Genomic DNA, 17,304 nt, shown 5'->3' on the forward strand with positions numbered 1-17,304 from the left:
GTCACCCATCAAACTAGAGACGGTGGAGTCAAACATGATCAAAGCAGAGAGCCCTGTTGACAGAGGATATGAAAGCTGCTTGAAGTATGACACACTTACTCAAGAACATTTGGACCAATCACATAGCTCCTTACTTGGTAAGGTTACACTTTCAGATGACACAGAGAACATAGTGTCTCTTTCTCAAATCCCTTGTGAACTGTTGCATCAGTCAGAGGAAGTTTTGAGTTTTTGTCACCAAGTTACTGGACCATGTGATGAAAATGAAATACTGCATTTAGCAGATGATTTCACTGACGAGACCCAGTCTATGGTTAATCTTGAGGATATTGACGCTGACTTCGATAAACAGGTTGATCTGACTTTTGATGAGCCGATCATATTAAACCCTGATGATATTTATCTCTCAGGACAAGTTAGCCAGGAACCAATAAACCAGAAACATACTGAGTGCACGTTTGCAGATCTGAGTGACACAAGGAACACATCTACAAACCAGAGAAGAGAAGAACCAACTGAACGTAACGAATTGTATGGGAATGAGAAGGAAGAAAGATATGAGGGTTTTTTGGTGGAGGACATGTCACCACATTATATAAAGAGACCACATGGGCAAAAGGAAGACATAGACCCCTTTTCACAGATCTCACAAGCAGAGATTACTGGGAGGATTCAGGATTCAGGCACTGGATATTTTGCAAGTAAGGTTGCCTCTTTACAAGCTCTCCAAACAGATAGTTATTTGTGTCATCAAGAAACTACTACAGCAGAACCCCTACCAGTAGCAGGACGAAGAAAGATGGGGTCCACTCGCAGGCCTTGTAGAGATGTAATTGTGGGTGAAAACACAGAAGACTGGGAAAAGGAAGAACACATTGATGGTGAAAATAACAAAGATGTCATGGTGGGCGAAGGAGAAGTTTGTCATGGGGAAGACAGAGACACGAAAGTAGAACTCAGTGATGGCGAAAATGGGGACAAAAGTATAGAGGAGGATGTCTTGACTAGAAGCGTCACTGAGGGATTTGACTACTCAGGAAATGTGAGTGAAAATCAGTTAAACGTGTTTCATCAACATGACTCAAAGATGAGCCTCATTGGAGACATTAGACAGCCAGAAGACGTATTGTTGGCTGGTGCTGATGATGCTGTGCTTCAATGTATTTATGAGTTCACTGACAGCAGCCAGACATCAAGTCAATATGCTGACGTTCCTTTCCCTTCCCAGTCTGATGACAGACTGAACTCAAATGTTATTGTCTCTGATCGGCAACATAACCCAGCACCCAATGAAGACAGGTCAATGAAGGAGGTCATAGATCTGCACCAATCAGATATCAAGATAACCTCTGAGGAGGGCAATGATAATACTTTGCCCAAGCAACATGTGTCAGACTTCAATAACGAGGATACCATTAGATCCGGAAAAAAAGAAATCTTGAAAGAGAGAGAGAAACAGGATATTTTTCAGGGCCAGAACGAAGAAACTAGGACTACTGAAGTCTTAAATGAATCACAAAACAACGAAACACAAGCAACCACATGTGCAGACATAGAAGTGGAATATGTTGATGCAGATGAAGTGACCAAAAACATGGATAAGGCCCTCATGACAGAGACTTGGACAAATAAGGAAGAAATAGAGGACCCAACAAGTTACCCATTCACTGTGGAGGAGAGAGTAAAGCAGTCAGTAGATCCGTTGAAGAAAGTAGCTAATTTATTGACAGTTTCACACGAAGACACACATGAAGAAACCATTCCTATTTCTGATGTGCATACTGAAAATATCTCTTATCAACTTGATGAAGCCAAAATATTACCAATGAATGTTCATGATGTGCATGTATCAGAACAAAGTTTGGATGTAAATGTAGCTGATAACTATTTTAGCCAGACAGAAAATGCTAAGAACGTTCCCATGGATTCTTCTTCCCAGAAACTTCCCCTAGATAGCTCTATGTGTAATGAAGAAATACCTTGCATGAACTCCAAAGCTACAAAAAAGAAAAGAAAGATGGGGTCCACTCGCAGGCCTTGTAGAGATGTAATTGTGGGTGAAAACACAGAAGACTGGGAAAAGGAAGAACACATTGATGGTGAAAATAACAAAGATGTCATGGTGGGCGAAGGAGAAGTTTGTCATGGGGAAGACAGAGACACGAAAGTAGAACTCAGTGATGGCGAAAATGGGGACAAAAGTATAGAGGAGGATGTCTTGACTAGAAGCGTCACTGAGGGATTTGACTACTCAGGAAATGTGAGTGAAAATCAGTTAAACGTGTTTCATCAACATGACTCAAAGATGAGCCTCATTGGAGACATTAGACAGCCAGAGGACGTATTGTTGGCTGGTGCTGATGATGCTGTGCTTCAATGTATTTATGAGTTCACTGACAGCAGCCAGACATCAAGTCAATATGCTGACGTTCCTTTCCCCTCCCAGTCAGATGACAGACTGAATTCAAATGTTATTGTCTCTGATCGGCAACATAACCCAGCACCCAATGAAGACACCCTCCATCATTCAAGAGAGAATCTCAGCTACTCTCAGTTTCCACCATTACTGGGGAGAGCAGAGGAAAATGTTAACTTAGAACCCAATGGCACAAAGAGAAAAAGAAAGATGGGCTCCACTCGTGGGAATCCTAAAAGTAGGCATGGTGAGGAACACACAAGAGAAGGGGAGAAACAGGATACAACAGTACCTGAGGTGAAAGACAGTGTCAACATAGGTACCACTCCTAGTATAGAAAATATAGACTTGAGAGAATACACAGAAACCATCAGAGAGGTGGAAAGAGGAGGTCGGTTGAGAGGTGGGACTGATACTGAGGACAAAGATTTGGATGTCATAGATCTGCACCAATCAGATATCAAGATAGCCTCTGAGGAGGGCAATGATAATAATTTGCCCAAGCAACATGTGTCAGACTTCAATAACGAGGATCCCACAAGATCCGAAAAAAATGAAATCTTGAAAGAGAAAGAGAGACAGGATATTTTTCAGGGCCAGAACGAAGAAACTAGCACTACTGAAGTCTTAAATGAATCTCAAAGCAACGAAACACAAGCAACCACCTGTGCAGACATAGAGGTGGAATATGTTGATTCAGATGAAGGGACCATGGATAAGGCCCTCATGACAGAGACTTGGACAATTAAGGAAGAAATAGAGGACCCAACAAGTTACCTATTCACTGTGGAAGAGAGAGTAAAGCAGTCAGTAGATCCATTGAAGTTGAAGAAAGTAGCTAAAATATTAACAGTTTCACATGACGACACACATGAAGAAGCCATTCCTATTTCTGATGTGCATACTGAAAATATCTCTTATCAACTTGATGAAGCCAAAATATTACCAATGAATGTTCATGATGTGCATGTATCAGAACAAAGTTTGGATGTAAATGTAGCTGATAACTATTTGAGCCAGACAGAAAATGCTAAGAACATTCCCAAGGATTCTTCTTTCCAGAAACCTCCCCTAGATAGCTCTCTGTGTAATGAAGAAACACCTTGCATGAACTCCAAAGCTACAAAAAAGAAAAGAAAGATGGGATCCACTCGCAGGACTTGTAGAGATGTAATTATGGCTGAAAACTCAGAAGACTGGCAAAAGGAAGAACACATTAACTCTGAAAAGAACAAAGATGTCATTGTGGGCGAAGGAAAACTTTGTCATGGGGAAGACAGAGACACGAAAGTAGCACCGGAACTCAGTGATGTTGAAAATGGTGACAAAAATATAGGGGAGGATGTCTTGACTAGAAGCGTCACTGAGGGATTTGACTATTCAGGAAATGTGGTTAAAAATCAGTTAAAGGTATTTCAGAGTGAATCAAAGGCAAGCCCCATTGGTGACATAACACAGCCAGAGGATGTATTGTTGACTGGTGCTGTTAATGCTGCCCAATATATGTATGAGTTCACTGACAGTAGCCAGACGTTAAGTCAGTATGCTGATTGTGCAATGCCATTCCAGTCAGATGACATACCGAGCACTTATTCTATCGTCTCTGAAGAGCAACATAACCCAACTCCCTATGAAAACACACTCCATCAATTAACAGAGAATCTCAACTCCTCTCAGTTTCCACAGTTACTGGGGAGAGCTAAGGAAGAAGTTAACGTAGAACTCAACACCTCACGGAGGAGGAAAAAGATGGGCTCCACTCGTGCAAATCCTAAAAGTGGGCATGAGGAGGAACACACAGGAGAAGGGGAGAAAGAGGATGCAACAGTTCCAAAGACTATACCTGAGGTGGAGAACACTGTCAAAACAGGAACCACTTTGAGGACAGAAAACATTGAATTTAGAGAATCTGCAGAAACCCTTACAGAGGAGGAGAGAGAGGATCAATTGAGATTAGTGACTGATGCCAAGGACAAAGGTTTGAATGCCAAAGAACTAAACAGAACAGATGGCACACACTATAAGGAAATAGAGGACTCAACTAATGACCTATACACTGCTCAAGAAAAAATGAAACCGTTTGGAGATACAATGATGGTAGAGGACCCACACCATGTATTGGAATCAGGTGTAGCTAATTACCATTGTAGTCAGTCAAAGGATGTAGAAACAACTCCAAGGGAATCCTCACACAGACTCCTCTCAGACAGTTCTTTGTGTCATGTAGGAAGTCCTCACACAATCACCACAGGGAAAAAAAGAAAGATGGGTTCAACTCGCAAGAAACTACAGGGGACACATGAAGAAATTAGGAAACTAAAGGGAGATCTGACTGAGCCTGAGGATGGTCCCAATGGAGAACAATACAAAGAAAGAGAGAATGACAAAGCTACAGAACGCAAGTTCTGTCACAGTACTTCAATTCAAGAGCAAACTAACAATGACAGTTTAGACATAGTTGGAATGGCGGATAACAGCCAATCAAAAAATTATTTGGGGGGTTTTAATAAACCATCTGGGGTGTCAGTTCAGTTGGGGCAGTTTGAAGACATGTTATCTCATAAACCTGCTGGTGATCAAGACCTTTCACAAAGTCACTCAGAATGTCGAGCAAAACCAAAGGATCCAATCCAAAATTTAAACATTGACCCCAAGGCAACAGGAAAGAGAACCAAAAATGTCTCCTCTCTTAGCAATTCGAGAGAAAGACAAGATGAATATCTGAGACAAGAGAAACAGGAGGAGGACGCCGAAGTGAAAGAGATGGCAAGTGGTGTGGGAGACGTAAAGCAACATTTAGCAACAAATGAGGATCATGTTGTTCAGAACTCAGACCCCTTAAACAAATCCCACCAATTTGAGGATTTCTCAAATGCCAACAACGATGTTGAGAATCCACAAGGAAAAAGAAAAAAGATGGGTTCTAGACGTCATGGCCATGGTGAGTTCAACAATGGAAATAACAGAGATGAACATTGGCCTGGTTCCACCGAAAGGAACAAGGATGACATGTTACATCTGGAGAATCAAACAGAAGATAAAGGCACAGAGAAGGTAATGTTATTCTTTCTGTATCTGAGAGAGAGAAACAACCCCCTCCAAAATGTATGAATGTCAACCATGAGAAAAAGGAACTTGTTATGATTAAGACACACTTTCAATAGTTTATTTGTCCCAATTTTCTGAATGTAGAAATATAATAATTGTTATCTTTGTGAGATTAAATTTATATATATTTATAATATTTTGTGTTAGGTTGTTACTTTAGATTTTGAAGGAAACAAGACACTCTTATGCCGTGATGGTCCTGGACTCAGGCAGGAAGTGGGGTCTACAGATTTTTCTGGGTAAGAGTGACTACACAGAGTAATATCATGTCCTGTTCCCATGATAAATGGATGGTCCATTCATCAGCATATTGTCGGTCATGTGTTGTGGCATTTTTAACACAATGCTTGTTGTCTTATCCAGTAAAACACTGCCTGAACAATTGGAGCCGACACCATATGTAGGTGCTGGCAATACAAGGAGCTCTGCGGAGCAAGTGGAGAAGACCTGTGAAAAAGAGGAAGTAAAGAAGAGAATACAGACAAGACAACATCAGGGTAAATCTACATGTTAGAGCCATGAACATATGAAGACATTATTGAACATTTAAAGAAATAAAGGAAGTTCTAACAATCAACTTGAGTAGGTTCTAGAATCTGCGGTATAGGAATAGACACGAAACTATTATCGACTTTCACTTTTCTCCACCCAGCAGACACTAGCAGAAACCGTGTCCCTGGGCAAAGCCGCTACAACATAGTGATGGTTGGAAACAGCAATGTAGGCAAGACCTCTTTCTTGAATCAATTCCGAAGTGGGGAGTTTTGTTCAGACATATGTGCATCAATTGGTAAGTTTGATGACCTATCGCCATGCTGACTGTCACAGATGTATTTAGTTAAAATACAAAGAAGTTATGTGCGTGTGGTGTCCATGCATGTATGCACATGTGTGTTCTTGGCAGGCATCGATACATGTACACAGTCTGTGATAGTGGATGGGAAAACAGTGATGTTACAGTTATGGGATACTGCAGGTCAGGAAAGGTGAGAGCATACAGCTAATTCAATTCAATAAACACAGAATCTATTTTTTATGCTGTTTTTTTGACTGAAAATATTGAATCATTTTGACTTAATTATTCATTTTGACTGGTCTGTAAAGGTTTCGCAGCATCACAAGACAGGTATTTCACAAAGCTCAGGCATTCCTGTTGATGTATGACATCACTTCCTCTCAAAGCTTCAGTGATGTCCGCTACTGGGTCACCTCTATCCAGGTATAGTGCATTACAATGCGAAAAGGGGTGTAATCATATGACCATCTTGTCTGATGTTTTTTTTGTGAGATATGCTTACAGTACATTATAGTTTCTTTAACCTTCTAGACATTAAGAATATGAAAGTATAAAGAAAATACTTTTTTTGTGTCAAACTATTTTTATGCATTTGGAAGGACAATGCTATAGATGAAGTCATCATTATCCTGCTTGGAAACAAGACTGATTGTGCCAAGCGTCAGGTTGAGCCACATGAAGCGGAAAGTCTGGCCAAGGTAGACCACAAGCAAATTGGGAGTCATCATTCCTCCATGATACCCTAACATGTCAGCCTAATTGTATGCTGTTTTGCAGGAATACAACATTTACTTCATGGAGTGCAGTGCTGCCACAGGGGACAATGTGCAGCAATCCATGGAAATTGTGGCAAGGTCATAAATAAAGTTATATAGATCTTCTATTCATGTAATTGTTATTTTATTGGTGGAGTGGAACTGCAAAGTGTTTCTTTCTTATTTGTCTCCCAGGTTAATGAAGCAGAAAGTCGACGAGGCTGAAGAAGGAAGTATGGTGTTGCACAAAGAACCTCCAGTGAAGAAATCTTCAGGCTGTTGCTAATCAGGATGTGTCCACAGTTGTGCTTTATGAACTTCTCTGTCTTCTTTTAATACGTCTATATGTCATTTAGCTTCAGCAAAACTAGGCACAGTATTTGTAAATGTAAATGCAAATTCAGACAGATGACGACAGATATTATTCAGGATGGTGTTTTAAAATTTTATATACAGTATATATGCAGCTGTACATCCTATACAATATAAATTATCTTAATGTACCTAAAATGGCCCATACAATGTTTTAAATAAAAAAGCTTAATTTATCATTGATCTACTTATTTTGGGGTGAATATCAGATCATAAATATTAGAGAATATAAGACTACATTTTCTAAAATAGAGGGTGAACAGGTCTTGATCACCTCATCCCAGAACTCATTTATTTGGTGTCCAGATCCAGAGGACGGCTAGAACCAAAAGACTGAGGAAGACTGCAAAGACAATGAAGAAGACCTCAGCTGCCCACTGACTGTGCTGCACCCCTGTCACCACTGGGGGGCGATCTGGAGGTATCAGATTGGTCAGGTTCAGCATATATCCAAGAGTCCAGCCAATATCTGTATCAGCAACCTGAGGGGCCACATACAACGTAGTCCGTAGAACATCAAACGGTTTGTCATTTATAAATCTTCTGCGATGTTATGCAATTGCAAGGTGTTAAGCTAGGTTAGACATATTTACACACCTGTCTCTGGAAGTATATATTTTCCCAGGTCGCGTTGAATTTGTAACCTTCCACTAGCACTGTTCTCATGTAATGGGCTGAGGCACAGTACTCACGAAGATAGGATTCTTTAACTTTTGGATATTCCGTCTTGAGCTGCCAAATATACATGTGTTATGAGTATGTCAAAGTACTGCTGATTGTGAGAGTGTTTAGCGTAATTTGTACTGTACAGGTGTATGTCTCACCGAAGCCCATGTCCTTCTACAGAAGGTATCTATAGTGGTGAGAACCTTAGGCAGCGGAGCTTTAGGGCTCAGTCCCAAGAAGTCAAAAGTGTAGAAATATGCGGAGAAAGCCTAAGGAATAAACACCATGTTAATGATAAGCTGAGTATGGGATGAGTGTGTCTTTTTACAACTTGTGCAGCGTGCTGCAACGCCTCAATTTCCCCATGGAGATTAATAAAGTTCCTACTACTTTTACTATTAAATACAAATACAATGGGGAGCAATTGTACTCACAAAGAAGTCCCCACTGACAGAGGGCTGGTAGACTCCATTGAAGCCACAGTCAGGAGCAAAAGAGCAAGCTGTGAGATTAATGATACTCGTCATATAGCTGAGACATTGGGCTGAATCACTGGTCCCAACAAAGGTGACCACTGCAGTAGGGTCAAACCAAGTTGGTTTGGCAACACAAGGGGAGTCATAGAGATTACCCATGGTAATTGTCATATTGTAACCAAGGGGGAAACAGGAGTGGTTGACTGGTTTTGCAAGGCCACTCATCTGTAATCAACAACAACATAACGATCTGGGTCACTTTATGATTCACAATTCTTGTAAATTGCGACTGGAGATCTCTCTCGTTCCCCTCTATTTAATCTCAATTAAGTCACAGTTCTCATCTCATTTTAAACGGGTCATTTAATCAGCCACTCACCTCCAGCAAATGTGCTTGTAGCTGTTTCATAGCCTGATCTTTACCATAACATAGATAACTATGGGTGTACACCTCATATTTATGACCATACAACTTCAGGTCTGCTGCAGTGGCAGGATCTCGCACAGCGTCTACAGGTGTGAAGGCAATTTGAGTGGAAGAGCCTCCCATGTCCAGAGCCCCTAGAATCTTCCTTCCTTTAGGGCGTACCCACTCTCCGTCAAAGGAATGCTAATGGTTAAAAAAAGTATTTGGTAAAAACACAAAGCCACTCCAATCCATTTATGTTGCCTAGTAAATTATGATCCTGTTGCATGGAGTCAGGCCCATGCAGTCTATTCATTTTTCATATGCACGTTTGCTAGGTGGTGAACTCAAAGGGGTGGAAAATGTAGGCAGATTTAGCATACTTTGGAGTGTATGACCTACAATACTAACAGGTGTCTATTCTATCCATGTTTGTGCATGGACCTGTGTAGGCTACAAAGTGAACCATTTGCATGAAAAAGCACTTTGGCCCTATACTCCATCAGCAATTGACATGGCCAGATCTACAAACCTTGATGAAACCCTCTAGTAGATAGTTGACAGTGATCCATCCATAAGCCCCTTCCTCTATACCTGAGAGAATACGGGCGCCTCGGAAGTCAAATGGAAAACTCTGAATCACCTTTGCCACCTGCTCCATGACCTGCTCAGTCTGTGTTTGATTTGTAAGCCTGGGAGTAAAGCAAACTACATTTAGTCAAACTACAAGACCAAAAGGGATCTCAGATACTGTATCAGTATAATTTACCCCCCTGCCTATTACATTCCTTCCTCCCTATTCTACTTGATAGGGGACTAACCATTCGAGACTTACTGCAGGAGACGCATGCCAGCAGTGGCCCCCAGGTACACCGGGGTCGCTGTCTGTTGACCATCAGGAATAGCAATCTTGGCCATTTCCAGACATTTCATCAGACTTATCCCAGCGGCAGGAGGGTTCTGGGCATAGCTAGAGATACCAAGTCCTGCAAGAGAAAAACCACAGTCACATTAACAGGACATACACCAACATTTGACAGACATGGACATGCCCTGATCATCAACCTGAGCAAGCCAAACATGTACTATTTCAATGATGAAAAACGATTTTGCGACTTGTCAAATGGTTATAATGCTGTTGGAGTGTGAGAGAGAAGACAGAACACGGAACAAAACACACATTCTATTCATTCAGATTGCGTCACATATACACTTTTCCAGGTTGACTTCTAGAAGATTTTTATTGTTTGCCAGTAGGACAAACCCAACCCAAAATCCTATATAGATTTAATCTCTAAACCAACAAACTAAACAAAATAAATAATCCCAAAAATAATATTGACACCCCAGTGTGTCAGCCCTTTTAGCCAAACATCTGCCCCCCTTGTTGTGAGTACATCTTGGGCTCTTCTGCGGCACCTATTTGCTGGCACTAGGAAACAGGCAGATAATCAGTACCTTCACATTTACATTTAGTCATTTTCAAACACCAGTCCTTTCATGTTAATTATGACAACAGAGTAATGTTTGCTTGTTCAACGATTTATATGCAAAGTATTTAAAATGTGCAAATTTACAGTTAGATAACCCATTCAATAAGAGGGAAAGGATAGACCTCCAGCACATTTTTGAGATGTTGTCATTGATGCAGTCACAATACCATCGACATCACAGACCAGTGCCTGTGAAACCACCCCAGTGTTGTTTTCTTTGTTTCCAGGCCACCGGTATATGTACAGTGATGTGTGAGTTGATCCAGCATCAAATACCATCCCATACTGAAAGACACAAAATACAAGAAATAGAAAACTTTTCATGTTTTTTGCACTAGAGAGAGACAGAGAATTTGGGTGCATTCCTATGTAAGAGATTGTGTACGTGGTCATTGAGAGGCAATCTAAACCACAAATTGACCAAATATCTGTAATGTCAAAGCATACTATATGTTATATTATATGTTGTACTACTGTGTTGTAGTATATCATATATGGATATGTGTAAATAAAGTCTGACAGACATGCACTGTCTTTCCAATTTAGGATCACCTGCAAACGATGAGGCACAACCAGCGATTGATGCTGGACTACTGTGAGGATTAGAGCAATGATGGCTATACACCCCAGTGACACCACTAATGCCCTCACAATGGTCTGTTTCACCATCATCTTCCTCACTGAAGCGATTCCTGTGTTTACAGAACATACATACTCAGACACAAAGATAAACACATATTACTCAAGTGCTTCCGAAGAATTCATGTTGTATATGAATCTGTTTCCGAATCAAATAAAAATGAATCTACACTTTAACTAAAACTGTAGCTCCAGATCCTAATGTTTTAGATCATGACATTCTATAACAGGAGGATAAAAAAGAATAAAAACATATTGCCTTGAACACTGAATGACAATGCCACATTGAAAGCCTTGCCATGCTGGAATTCCAATACCTGTACTGTCTAGTTATCCATTAACTTAAGGATTCTCTGAACTCTTCCATAACAGCACAAGTTCACAACAGAGTTGTTATCTGAGTGACGCTCTGGATTGAAATACGTACTGTCATACTTACTTAATTGTAGGCTAGTCTTCTTATGTAGTCTTTTTTTACCTCAACCAAACTCACTAATCAGTCAAAATAAATGATCTACCAACTTAAAAAATGTATGTAGCAGCTGTGTCCACTTCTTGTTCTTTCCCTGTCAATTCTTTCTCCCTCACTTTGTCTACACACTGTTCACTCTCCTCCTCCCTGGCTTGTGTTGATTCTCACTGTGATAGGTTGACAGACTGTGACTAAGCCCAAATGTGATCACCTTAATCATCTGGATGATCTCATAGAACTTGTGTGTTCAGATTCTGTAACAGTAATTTATTTGTGCGTTTCAATACTTGACTATCTTTTTAGTTAATAGTTAACTACGTATATACAGTATGCCCATATTAACAATGGGAGTAGACTTGTGTTTACAGTATTTTCTAATACATATATCTGACACAACATATTGTGTCAGATATTCCTCCACTATGAGATACTATTGTTTCATTGGGGCGTGTAAAAGAAATTGTCTAGTAGTTACTTAATTTAATTCCATTGTGAGTTTGATGAATGCAGCCTGTGTTTCAAAGCCAAGGCCGAGGTGAGGTAGAATGATTTGAACACAGAGGGCTATTGGTAGACAGATCTGACCTTGGGGGCCACAAGTAAGAGGCACAGGAAAAGGTAGACTACTGCCCAGTGTGGAAGAAGGAAGGGAATATGATCACAGTATTATCAGTAGGCCTATGTCTCATTAAATATTTGGAGCCTAAGTTATTAATTCGCCATAACTTACATATATACTAGAGCAATCCTACATGCTATGTTCTCATCGACCCTAATTTAACCTTCTTGTTGTACTTTAAAATTAGATACAGAATCTCAATTTCTACATAAGAAAGTAACAGGATGAATAAGAAAGATGACTAGGCAGCAGCTGAATTTTTCTTTACGGGTATCACCATGGGAATGACCCTCTGGCTTTCAAGCACCTGTGTGAAACGGCTCTCATATATCTTTCTCCAGATTCTCTATGGCACCCTAACTGTTCCCCCACAAAGGCTTACCTCTGTCCTGCACCTCCCACACAAAGCCCACGCTAATAGTGTGCCGTCACAGTCAATTATAAATTTACAACTACAACAAATGCTGACGAATTGTTAGGGTTAGGTTTAATAAAACGTTAAAATTACAGGGCAGTGTCTGTTTACACTATGCTATGTTCAATTGTTCTGCATCAGGAAAACGTACATAGCGTGATATTCACATTTCATAGTTCATAGTTTCAAAGAAAAACGCGCCAGAGCAGGAGGTGGCAGCATTCTAAAATACAGGTTGTCTGGCCAGGCCCGTGTAATGTCACATGCGCAGTGTGAAGTACTTGGACACGAACATCACATACTACAACGTGACTTTACAGTAAAAAATGTATGAAGTTTGCAAGCGAATTGAGCAATATTTATTTACTACATTAATTAGTTGATATAGACTATAGATGGCATAGCCTAGGTCTATCTTAGATGATAGACCTAAGTAGTCCGTGAGTTTGTTTTTAAGCGTCATGTCGACGCCATCTATTCGGGTGTTTCGTAAATTCGAAGGATTATTTTCGGTTTACAAACCAAATGGAGTTCATTGGAAACTTGTCCGTGATACAGTTGAGACGAATATACTCAAAGGTAGGCTGTCTTTGTAGAACTGTTGATTTTGTGCTTTAACATGGAAATCTGTCAATGATTTATCAAGCAAGCGTCCTAGTGCAATTTGTACTCCCATCTCCACATACTAGCCTATCTTACACAGCTAACAAAAAAACTACTGTTCTTGGTCTGTTCAGGTATAAATGCAGCCCCTCCTTCAGCTCCTCGTCTCAGAGTCAAGTTTTTGTTAGGGCCAGGTGGGAGCAAGGGTTCCAGTGACCTTACCCTCTCTGTGGCCTCCCTCCCAGCACTAGCTGACCACCCACTGGGTATGTGTAGCCTACAGGTTTACTGCTATCTCAATTGTCCACTGTCAATTGGCTATGAATACATAGAGCATAAAATAACGATGATGCATGTTTCTTCCCTTCAAGTGAGTGGGCCTGAGTTTCAGCAGGTCCGTGTAGGAGTCGGACACCGCTTGGATGCGTTCTCATCGGGTGTTTTAGGTAGAGTATTTTTTTTAGGGTTACAGCTCTTTTCTGTGGAAAAGTTTTCAGATTTCACAAGGATTAAATTGTTCTTGTGTAAATTTCGTTATCTACCCAGTTCTTGGAGTTGGGCATGGTAATAAGGCTCTCAAAGACCTCTATGGATCATGTGTCACCAGGGTAAGCTTCTTCTTTTCAACCTCAATCAGGACACACATGTTTTATATGATACAAATGCACCATAGAGATTTGTAACCATATTTAAAAATGTGCTTTTTGTTTCAGGATTACATCTTGGAGGGGGAATTTGGGATGGCAGCTAACAATTTCACTCACACTGGCACCATCATAGAGAAAACCACATATGGTAATGTTAGTTTCCTCCAGGAACACAATGACTCTTATTGAGGGACTTGTTGTTCTTGTTGGTTAGTTGTAACTGATTTAACTTCTTGTACTCGCTGTGAATTATATTATTGTTGCTTGCTTTCCTACAGGTACACTCTTGCACTTTTGAGGTTCATGTTGTTTAATTGTAACTTGTTTAACTACATGCTCTTATGTTTCTTCCAATTGGCACTTATTTGCTTTTCACTATGTATGCCTCATGTTTTGGTTACCCACAATGTTTTTGGGGCTATCTCGTTGTTTATGATCATTGCCCTATGCACTTTTGTAAAGCTCTCTCTTGGAAGTCGCTTTGGATAAAAGCGTCTGCTAAATGAATACATGTAAATGTAATGTGACAGCTCTTTTTGTTAAGAATGTTTACATAAAATACTAAATCTATTATGAAGGCTACACTATTACTCATGCTTTCAAACATGTCCTTCTGACAGATCACATCACAAGGGACAAGCTGGAGAAAGTCTTGGCCATGATGCAGGGAGTAAACCAGAAGGCTCTCCTTGTGTATGTCTACATTTATGTCCGTATTCAAACGACTGAAGTCATCAAGCAACTCCTGGAGTTTCAAACATATGCCTCTTCTTGCAGATACTCCAATGTCGACATGAGCTCCCAGGAGGCATATGAACTGGCTGTGAAGGGGGCACTGCGTCCAGATGGGAAAACACCGCCAATAATGTTGGGATTGCGCTGCTTACACTTTCAACCACCCCACTTCACCCTGGGTGAGTGGTAACCAACGATCCCACTAATACCTGCTCACACATGACTGTCAATAGAGAATGCAGCTGTCTACTGCTTATACTATTTTATATATAAAATGATTAGTATCTGGTATATCAGAATATCATGTGATTATCTGTTACAGAGGTGCAGTGTATAAATGAGACACAACGATACCTGTGCAAAGTCCTTCATGAGGTGGGTTTGGAGCTCCGCAGCTCTGCAGTTTGTAAAGGAGTGCGGCGTACCAGAGATGGGCCATTCATCTTGCGGGACACTTTGACCCGCCATCACTGGGCTGCTCCTGATGTCATGCAGGCCATCCAACAGTACCGCTGTCTTACAAATGCACCCAAACACACGAGGATGGATACCAAAAGCACCATTACAGGCACACAAGAAGACAACCACACAGACAGTCAATGGCAAGAGAAGGGAGGAAAAGAAGCAATTGCTCCACTTAACTGACTTTAGTATTTTGACATAAGCTGTCCTCATATTTGTAACTTATATTTCTTATGTGATGTCTCCTCTACGGTGAAAAATGCTGCAAATGCAACATGCAGTATGATTTATTTTGCTTTAATACAATGAACCTTGTAGCGTTTTTTGCCAAACGTGAACCTGTTCAATTCACATGTATGTTATGGTATTATTGAGATTAAAGTATGTCATAAAAACATGTTTATGGGAGTAATAAGGAATGTAGATGATAATGTTGAAAAGAAACTGTTTTTATGATAACCAATCAATGGTTCCCCTAAATAGCCACATGGTGGCAGGACAAGTTGTCTTCTTGGGATGGCATTTATTTTTCTTATAAATGATGCCTTATACGACATTCTACTGTAGCACAGACTGTACAAAGTAGTCTATATATTATGCTACTATCAATTGGGTAAAAAGTTGATTGCCTACCATTTAGACATGGTTGGGAACGATTCCTGTGAGCAAGATATGTCTTGCGGATGTATTTGATCGTCGCACATTCAGCAAATCCAAAACGATACGCTTTGCCCACCGCTGTACGTAATACTTCGTAATACCACGCCAGTAATATTCAACATTTGTCTGGGTGTGTATGTTTTTCAAAATTATATATTAGTTACTAAATGTGTTTGGTTATGCTGAACACTGTTGGTTAGGTAGGCCCATGTTTGACTAAAAAGTCCTTGAGTGAATTACGAGGAGGAGCAGACCTAGCCAATACATTACTCCCCCCACCCCAATCTGAATCCTATTTAGCCTCTGTTTAATATTGGTATATTATAGTTGTCATGCAGGGACCATTGCGCTGGGTGCTTTGGGATGTGAAAGACACCCTCCTGAAGGTCCGCCGGTCTGTGGGGGAGCAGTATTGCCATGAGGCAAAAAGAGCTGGCTTGAGCCTTGATTCTGTAGAGGTGGAGACTGCTTTCCGTCGCGCTTACCGCCAGTTCTCTCGCATCCATCCCAACTACGGCACTTCTCAGGGCCTAAATGGGAAAACTTGGTGGTGCGGGGTGGTGCGGGACACCTTCCTCCAGTGTCGCGTACAGGATCCTGCCTTGCTGGACAAGTTAGCAGACAACCTATACCATAACTTCAGCAACTCGGACAATTGGGAGGTAAGAGTGTTATCAAATTCAGCGTTAGAGTTATAATATGGTTTGTCAGGGAATTAATTAAAACTCAACAGTTTGTCCTGACCAGACCATTTGAGTAAGAAATAAAAAGTTTTTTTTCCATACAATGCTGTATGGGTATACAATCTATGTAAATGTTTATTTTTATTTCTCAGGTGTTTCCAGACTCAAAAAGGGCCTTAGAGAGCTGTTCATCTCTGGGGCTGAAACTTGGTGTGGTGTCTAACTTTGACAGTCGTCTGGAAGGGATTTTACAAGCCTGTGGCCTGCTGTCTCACTTCAGTTTCCTGGTGACGTCGGAGGAAGCACGCGTCGCCAAGCCTAATCCTGCCATTTTTTACCTTGCCTTGAAGAAATGCGGTGTGCCTGCAGCTCAAGTGGCCCACATTGGGGACCACTATGCCTATGACTATATCGCCTCTCGCTCCTTGGGTATCCATGGGTACTTGTTAGATAGAGATAAGAAGCACTGCCACCTAGATGTACCCCAGCAGCATCTAATAAGTTCTCTAGAGGAGCTGTCTATAAGACTTCAGACTAATATGGGTTAATGGAATATCCCTGGGTTTCAGAAAACCATTGTACAAAATACTTAAAATAGGCTTACTATTTGTCCAGTTCACATAATTTGTAAATGTATTCTATTTGTAAAGTTATATAAATGTTATTTATACAATCAAAAAATATGTGAAATGTATTGTCTTTATTGTGGATACTTCTTAAGTGACTCAGTGTTTGTTGTGAGCAAAGTTTTTCAGTCACCTTAAACTGAGACTAGACATCAACAGTCAATATCAGACATAAAATGCCTGCCCTTAGGGCACCGTGGTGACTCAATGGTCTTACCACAAGGGCTCTGAGCTCAAATCTAGCCTGAACCATTT

General features: G+C 40.7%; 4 protein-coding genes across 5 annotated transcripts; 3 read left to right on the top strand and 1 right to left on the bottom strand.

The window, feature by feature from the left end:
* Nucleotides 1–1,314: 1,314 nt before the first annotated feature.
* On the top strand, nt 1,315–7,628 carry rab44 (RAB44, member RAS oncogene family). Of its 2 annotated transcripts, none has more exons than XM_067234340.1 (9): nt 1,315–5,470; nt 5,672–5,763; nt 5,888–6,021; nt 6,180–6,314; nt 6,429–6,510; nt 6,629–6,743; nt 6,920–7,018; nt 7,098–7,174; nt 7,271–7,628. In XM_067234340.1, exons 1-9 carry the CDS (start codon nt 1,595–1,597, stop codon nt 7,359–7,361), a joined length of 4,701 nt encoding a protein of 1,566 aa, XP_067090441.1. In that variant the 5' UTR covers nt 1,315–1,594; the 3' UTR covers nt 7,362–7,628. The 2 variants fall into 2 exon arrangements, with proteins under 2 accessions (XP_067090441.1, XP_067090431.1); XM_067234330.1 differs by having other exon boundaries at nt 6,177–6,314; nt 7,271–7,627.
* A 41-nt stretch (nt 7,629–7,669) lies between these two features.
* entpd8 (ectonucleoside triphosphate diphosphohydrolase 8) lies at nt 7,670–11,362 on the bottom strand. The gene is made up of 9 exons (XM_067234365.1): nt 11,041–11,362; nt 10,656–10,773; nt 9,831–9,981; nt 9,528–9,687; nt 8,969–9,199; nt 8,548–8,814; nt 8,272–8,382; nt 8,045–8,179; nt 7,670–7,929 (listed from the first exon to the last, which is right to left on the bottom strand). The coding sequence occupies exons 1-9, from the start codon at nt 11,158–11,160 to the stop codon at nt 7,735–7,737; spliced, it is 1,488 nt and encodes a 495-aa protein (XP_067090466.1). The 5' UTR covers nt 11,161–11,362; the 3' UTR covers nt 7,670–7,734.
* Nucleotides 11,363–12,921: 1,559 nt separating this feature from the next.
* On the top strand, nt 12,922–15,470 carry trub2 (TruB pseudouridine (psi) synthase family member 2). The gene is made up of 8 exons (XM_067234351.1): nt 12,922–13,212; nt 13,371–13,502; nt 13,608–13,682; nt 13,783–13,844; nt 13,950–14,031; nt 14,504–14,576; nt 14,661–14,797; nt 14,941–15,470. Exons 1-8 carry the CDS (start codon nt 13,095–13,097, stop codon nt 15,261–15,263), a joined length of 1,002 nt encoding a protein of 333 aa, XP_067090452.1. The 5' UTR covers nt 12,922–13,094; the 3' UTR covers nt 15,264–15,470.
* Nucleotides 15,471–15,874: 404 nt separating this feature from the next.
* Nucleotides 15,875–17,046, top strand: hdhd3 (haloacid dehalogenase-like hydrolase domain containing 3). The gene is made up of 2 exons (XM_067243553.1): nt 15,875–16,402; nt 16,576–17,046. Exons 1-2 carry the CDS (start codon nt 16,073–16,075, stop codon nt 16,969–16,971), a joined length of 726 nt encoding a protein of 241 aa, XP_067099654.1. The 5' UTR covers nt 15,875–16,072; the 3' UTR covers nt 16,972–17,046.
* The last annotated feature ends 258 nt before the right edge of the window (nt 17,047–17,304 follow it).

The sequence above is a fragment of the Osmerus mordax genome, chromosome 1 (assembly GCF_038355195.1).
Source record: "Osmerus mordax isolate fOsmMor3 chromosome 1, fOsmMor3.pri, whole genome shotgun sequence".
Taxonomy (NCBI): domain Eukaryota; kingdom Metazoa; phylum Chordata; class Actinopteri; order Osmeriformes; family Osmeridae; genus Osmerus; species Osmerus mordax.

What these genes read in the sequence shown, in the direction of transcription:
- rab44 (XM_067234330.1), top strand. Translation starts at nt 1,595, where the DNA reads ATGGATAAGGCCCTCATGACAGAGACTTGGACAAATAAGGAAGAAATA. An exon ending in ACAGACAAGACAACATCAGG is followed by an intron (nt 6,022 to 6,176) that starts GTAAATCTACAT and finishes TTCTCCACCCAG; the next exon opens with CAGACACTAGCAGAAACCGT. An exon ending in AGACATATGTGCATCAATTG is followed by an intron (nt 6,315 to 6,428) that starts GTAAGTTTGATG and finishes TGTTCTTGGCAG; the next exon opens with GCATCGATACATGTACACAG.
- hdhd3 (XM_067243553.1), top strand. Translation starts at nt 16,073, where the DNA reads ATGCAGGGACCATTGCGCTGGGTGCTTTGGGATGTGAAAGACACCCTC. An exon ending in GCAACTCGGACAATTGGGAG is followed by an intron (nt 16,403 to 16,575) that starts GTAAGAGTGTTA and finishes TTTATTTCTCAG; the next exon opens with GTGTTTCCAGACTCAAAAAG.
- trub2 (XM_067234351.1), top strand. Translation starts at nt 13,095, where the DNA reads ATGTCGACGCCATCTATTCGGGTGTTTCGTAAATTCGAAGGATTATTT. An exon ending in ATGGATCATGTGTCACCAGG is followed by an intron (nt 13,845 to 13,949) that starts GTAAGCTTCTTC and finishes TTTTTGTTTCAG; the next exon opens with GATTACATCTTGGAGGGGGA. An exon ending in AACCAGAAGGCTCTCCTTGT is followed by an intron (nt 14,577 to 14,660) that starts GTATGTCTACAT and finishes CTCTTCTTGCAG; the next exon opens with ATACTCCAATGTCGACATGA.
- entpd8 (XM_067234365.1), bottom strand. Translation starts at nt 11,160, where the DNA reads ATGATGGTGAAACAGACCATTGTGAGGGCATTAGTGGTGTCACTGGGG. An exon ending in GCTGGCATGCGTCTCCTGCA is followed by an intron (nt 9,688 to 9,830) that starts GTAAGTCTCGAA and finishes CTTTACTCCCAG; the next exon opens with GCTTACAAATCAAACACAGA. An exon ending in GTAGAAGGACATGGGCTTCG is followed by an intron (nt 8,180 to 8,271) that starts GTGAGACATACA and finishes TATATTTGGCAG; the next exon opens with CTCAAGACGGAATATCCAAA.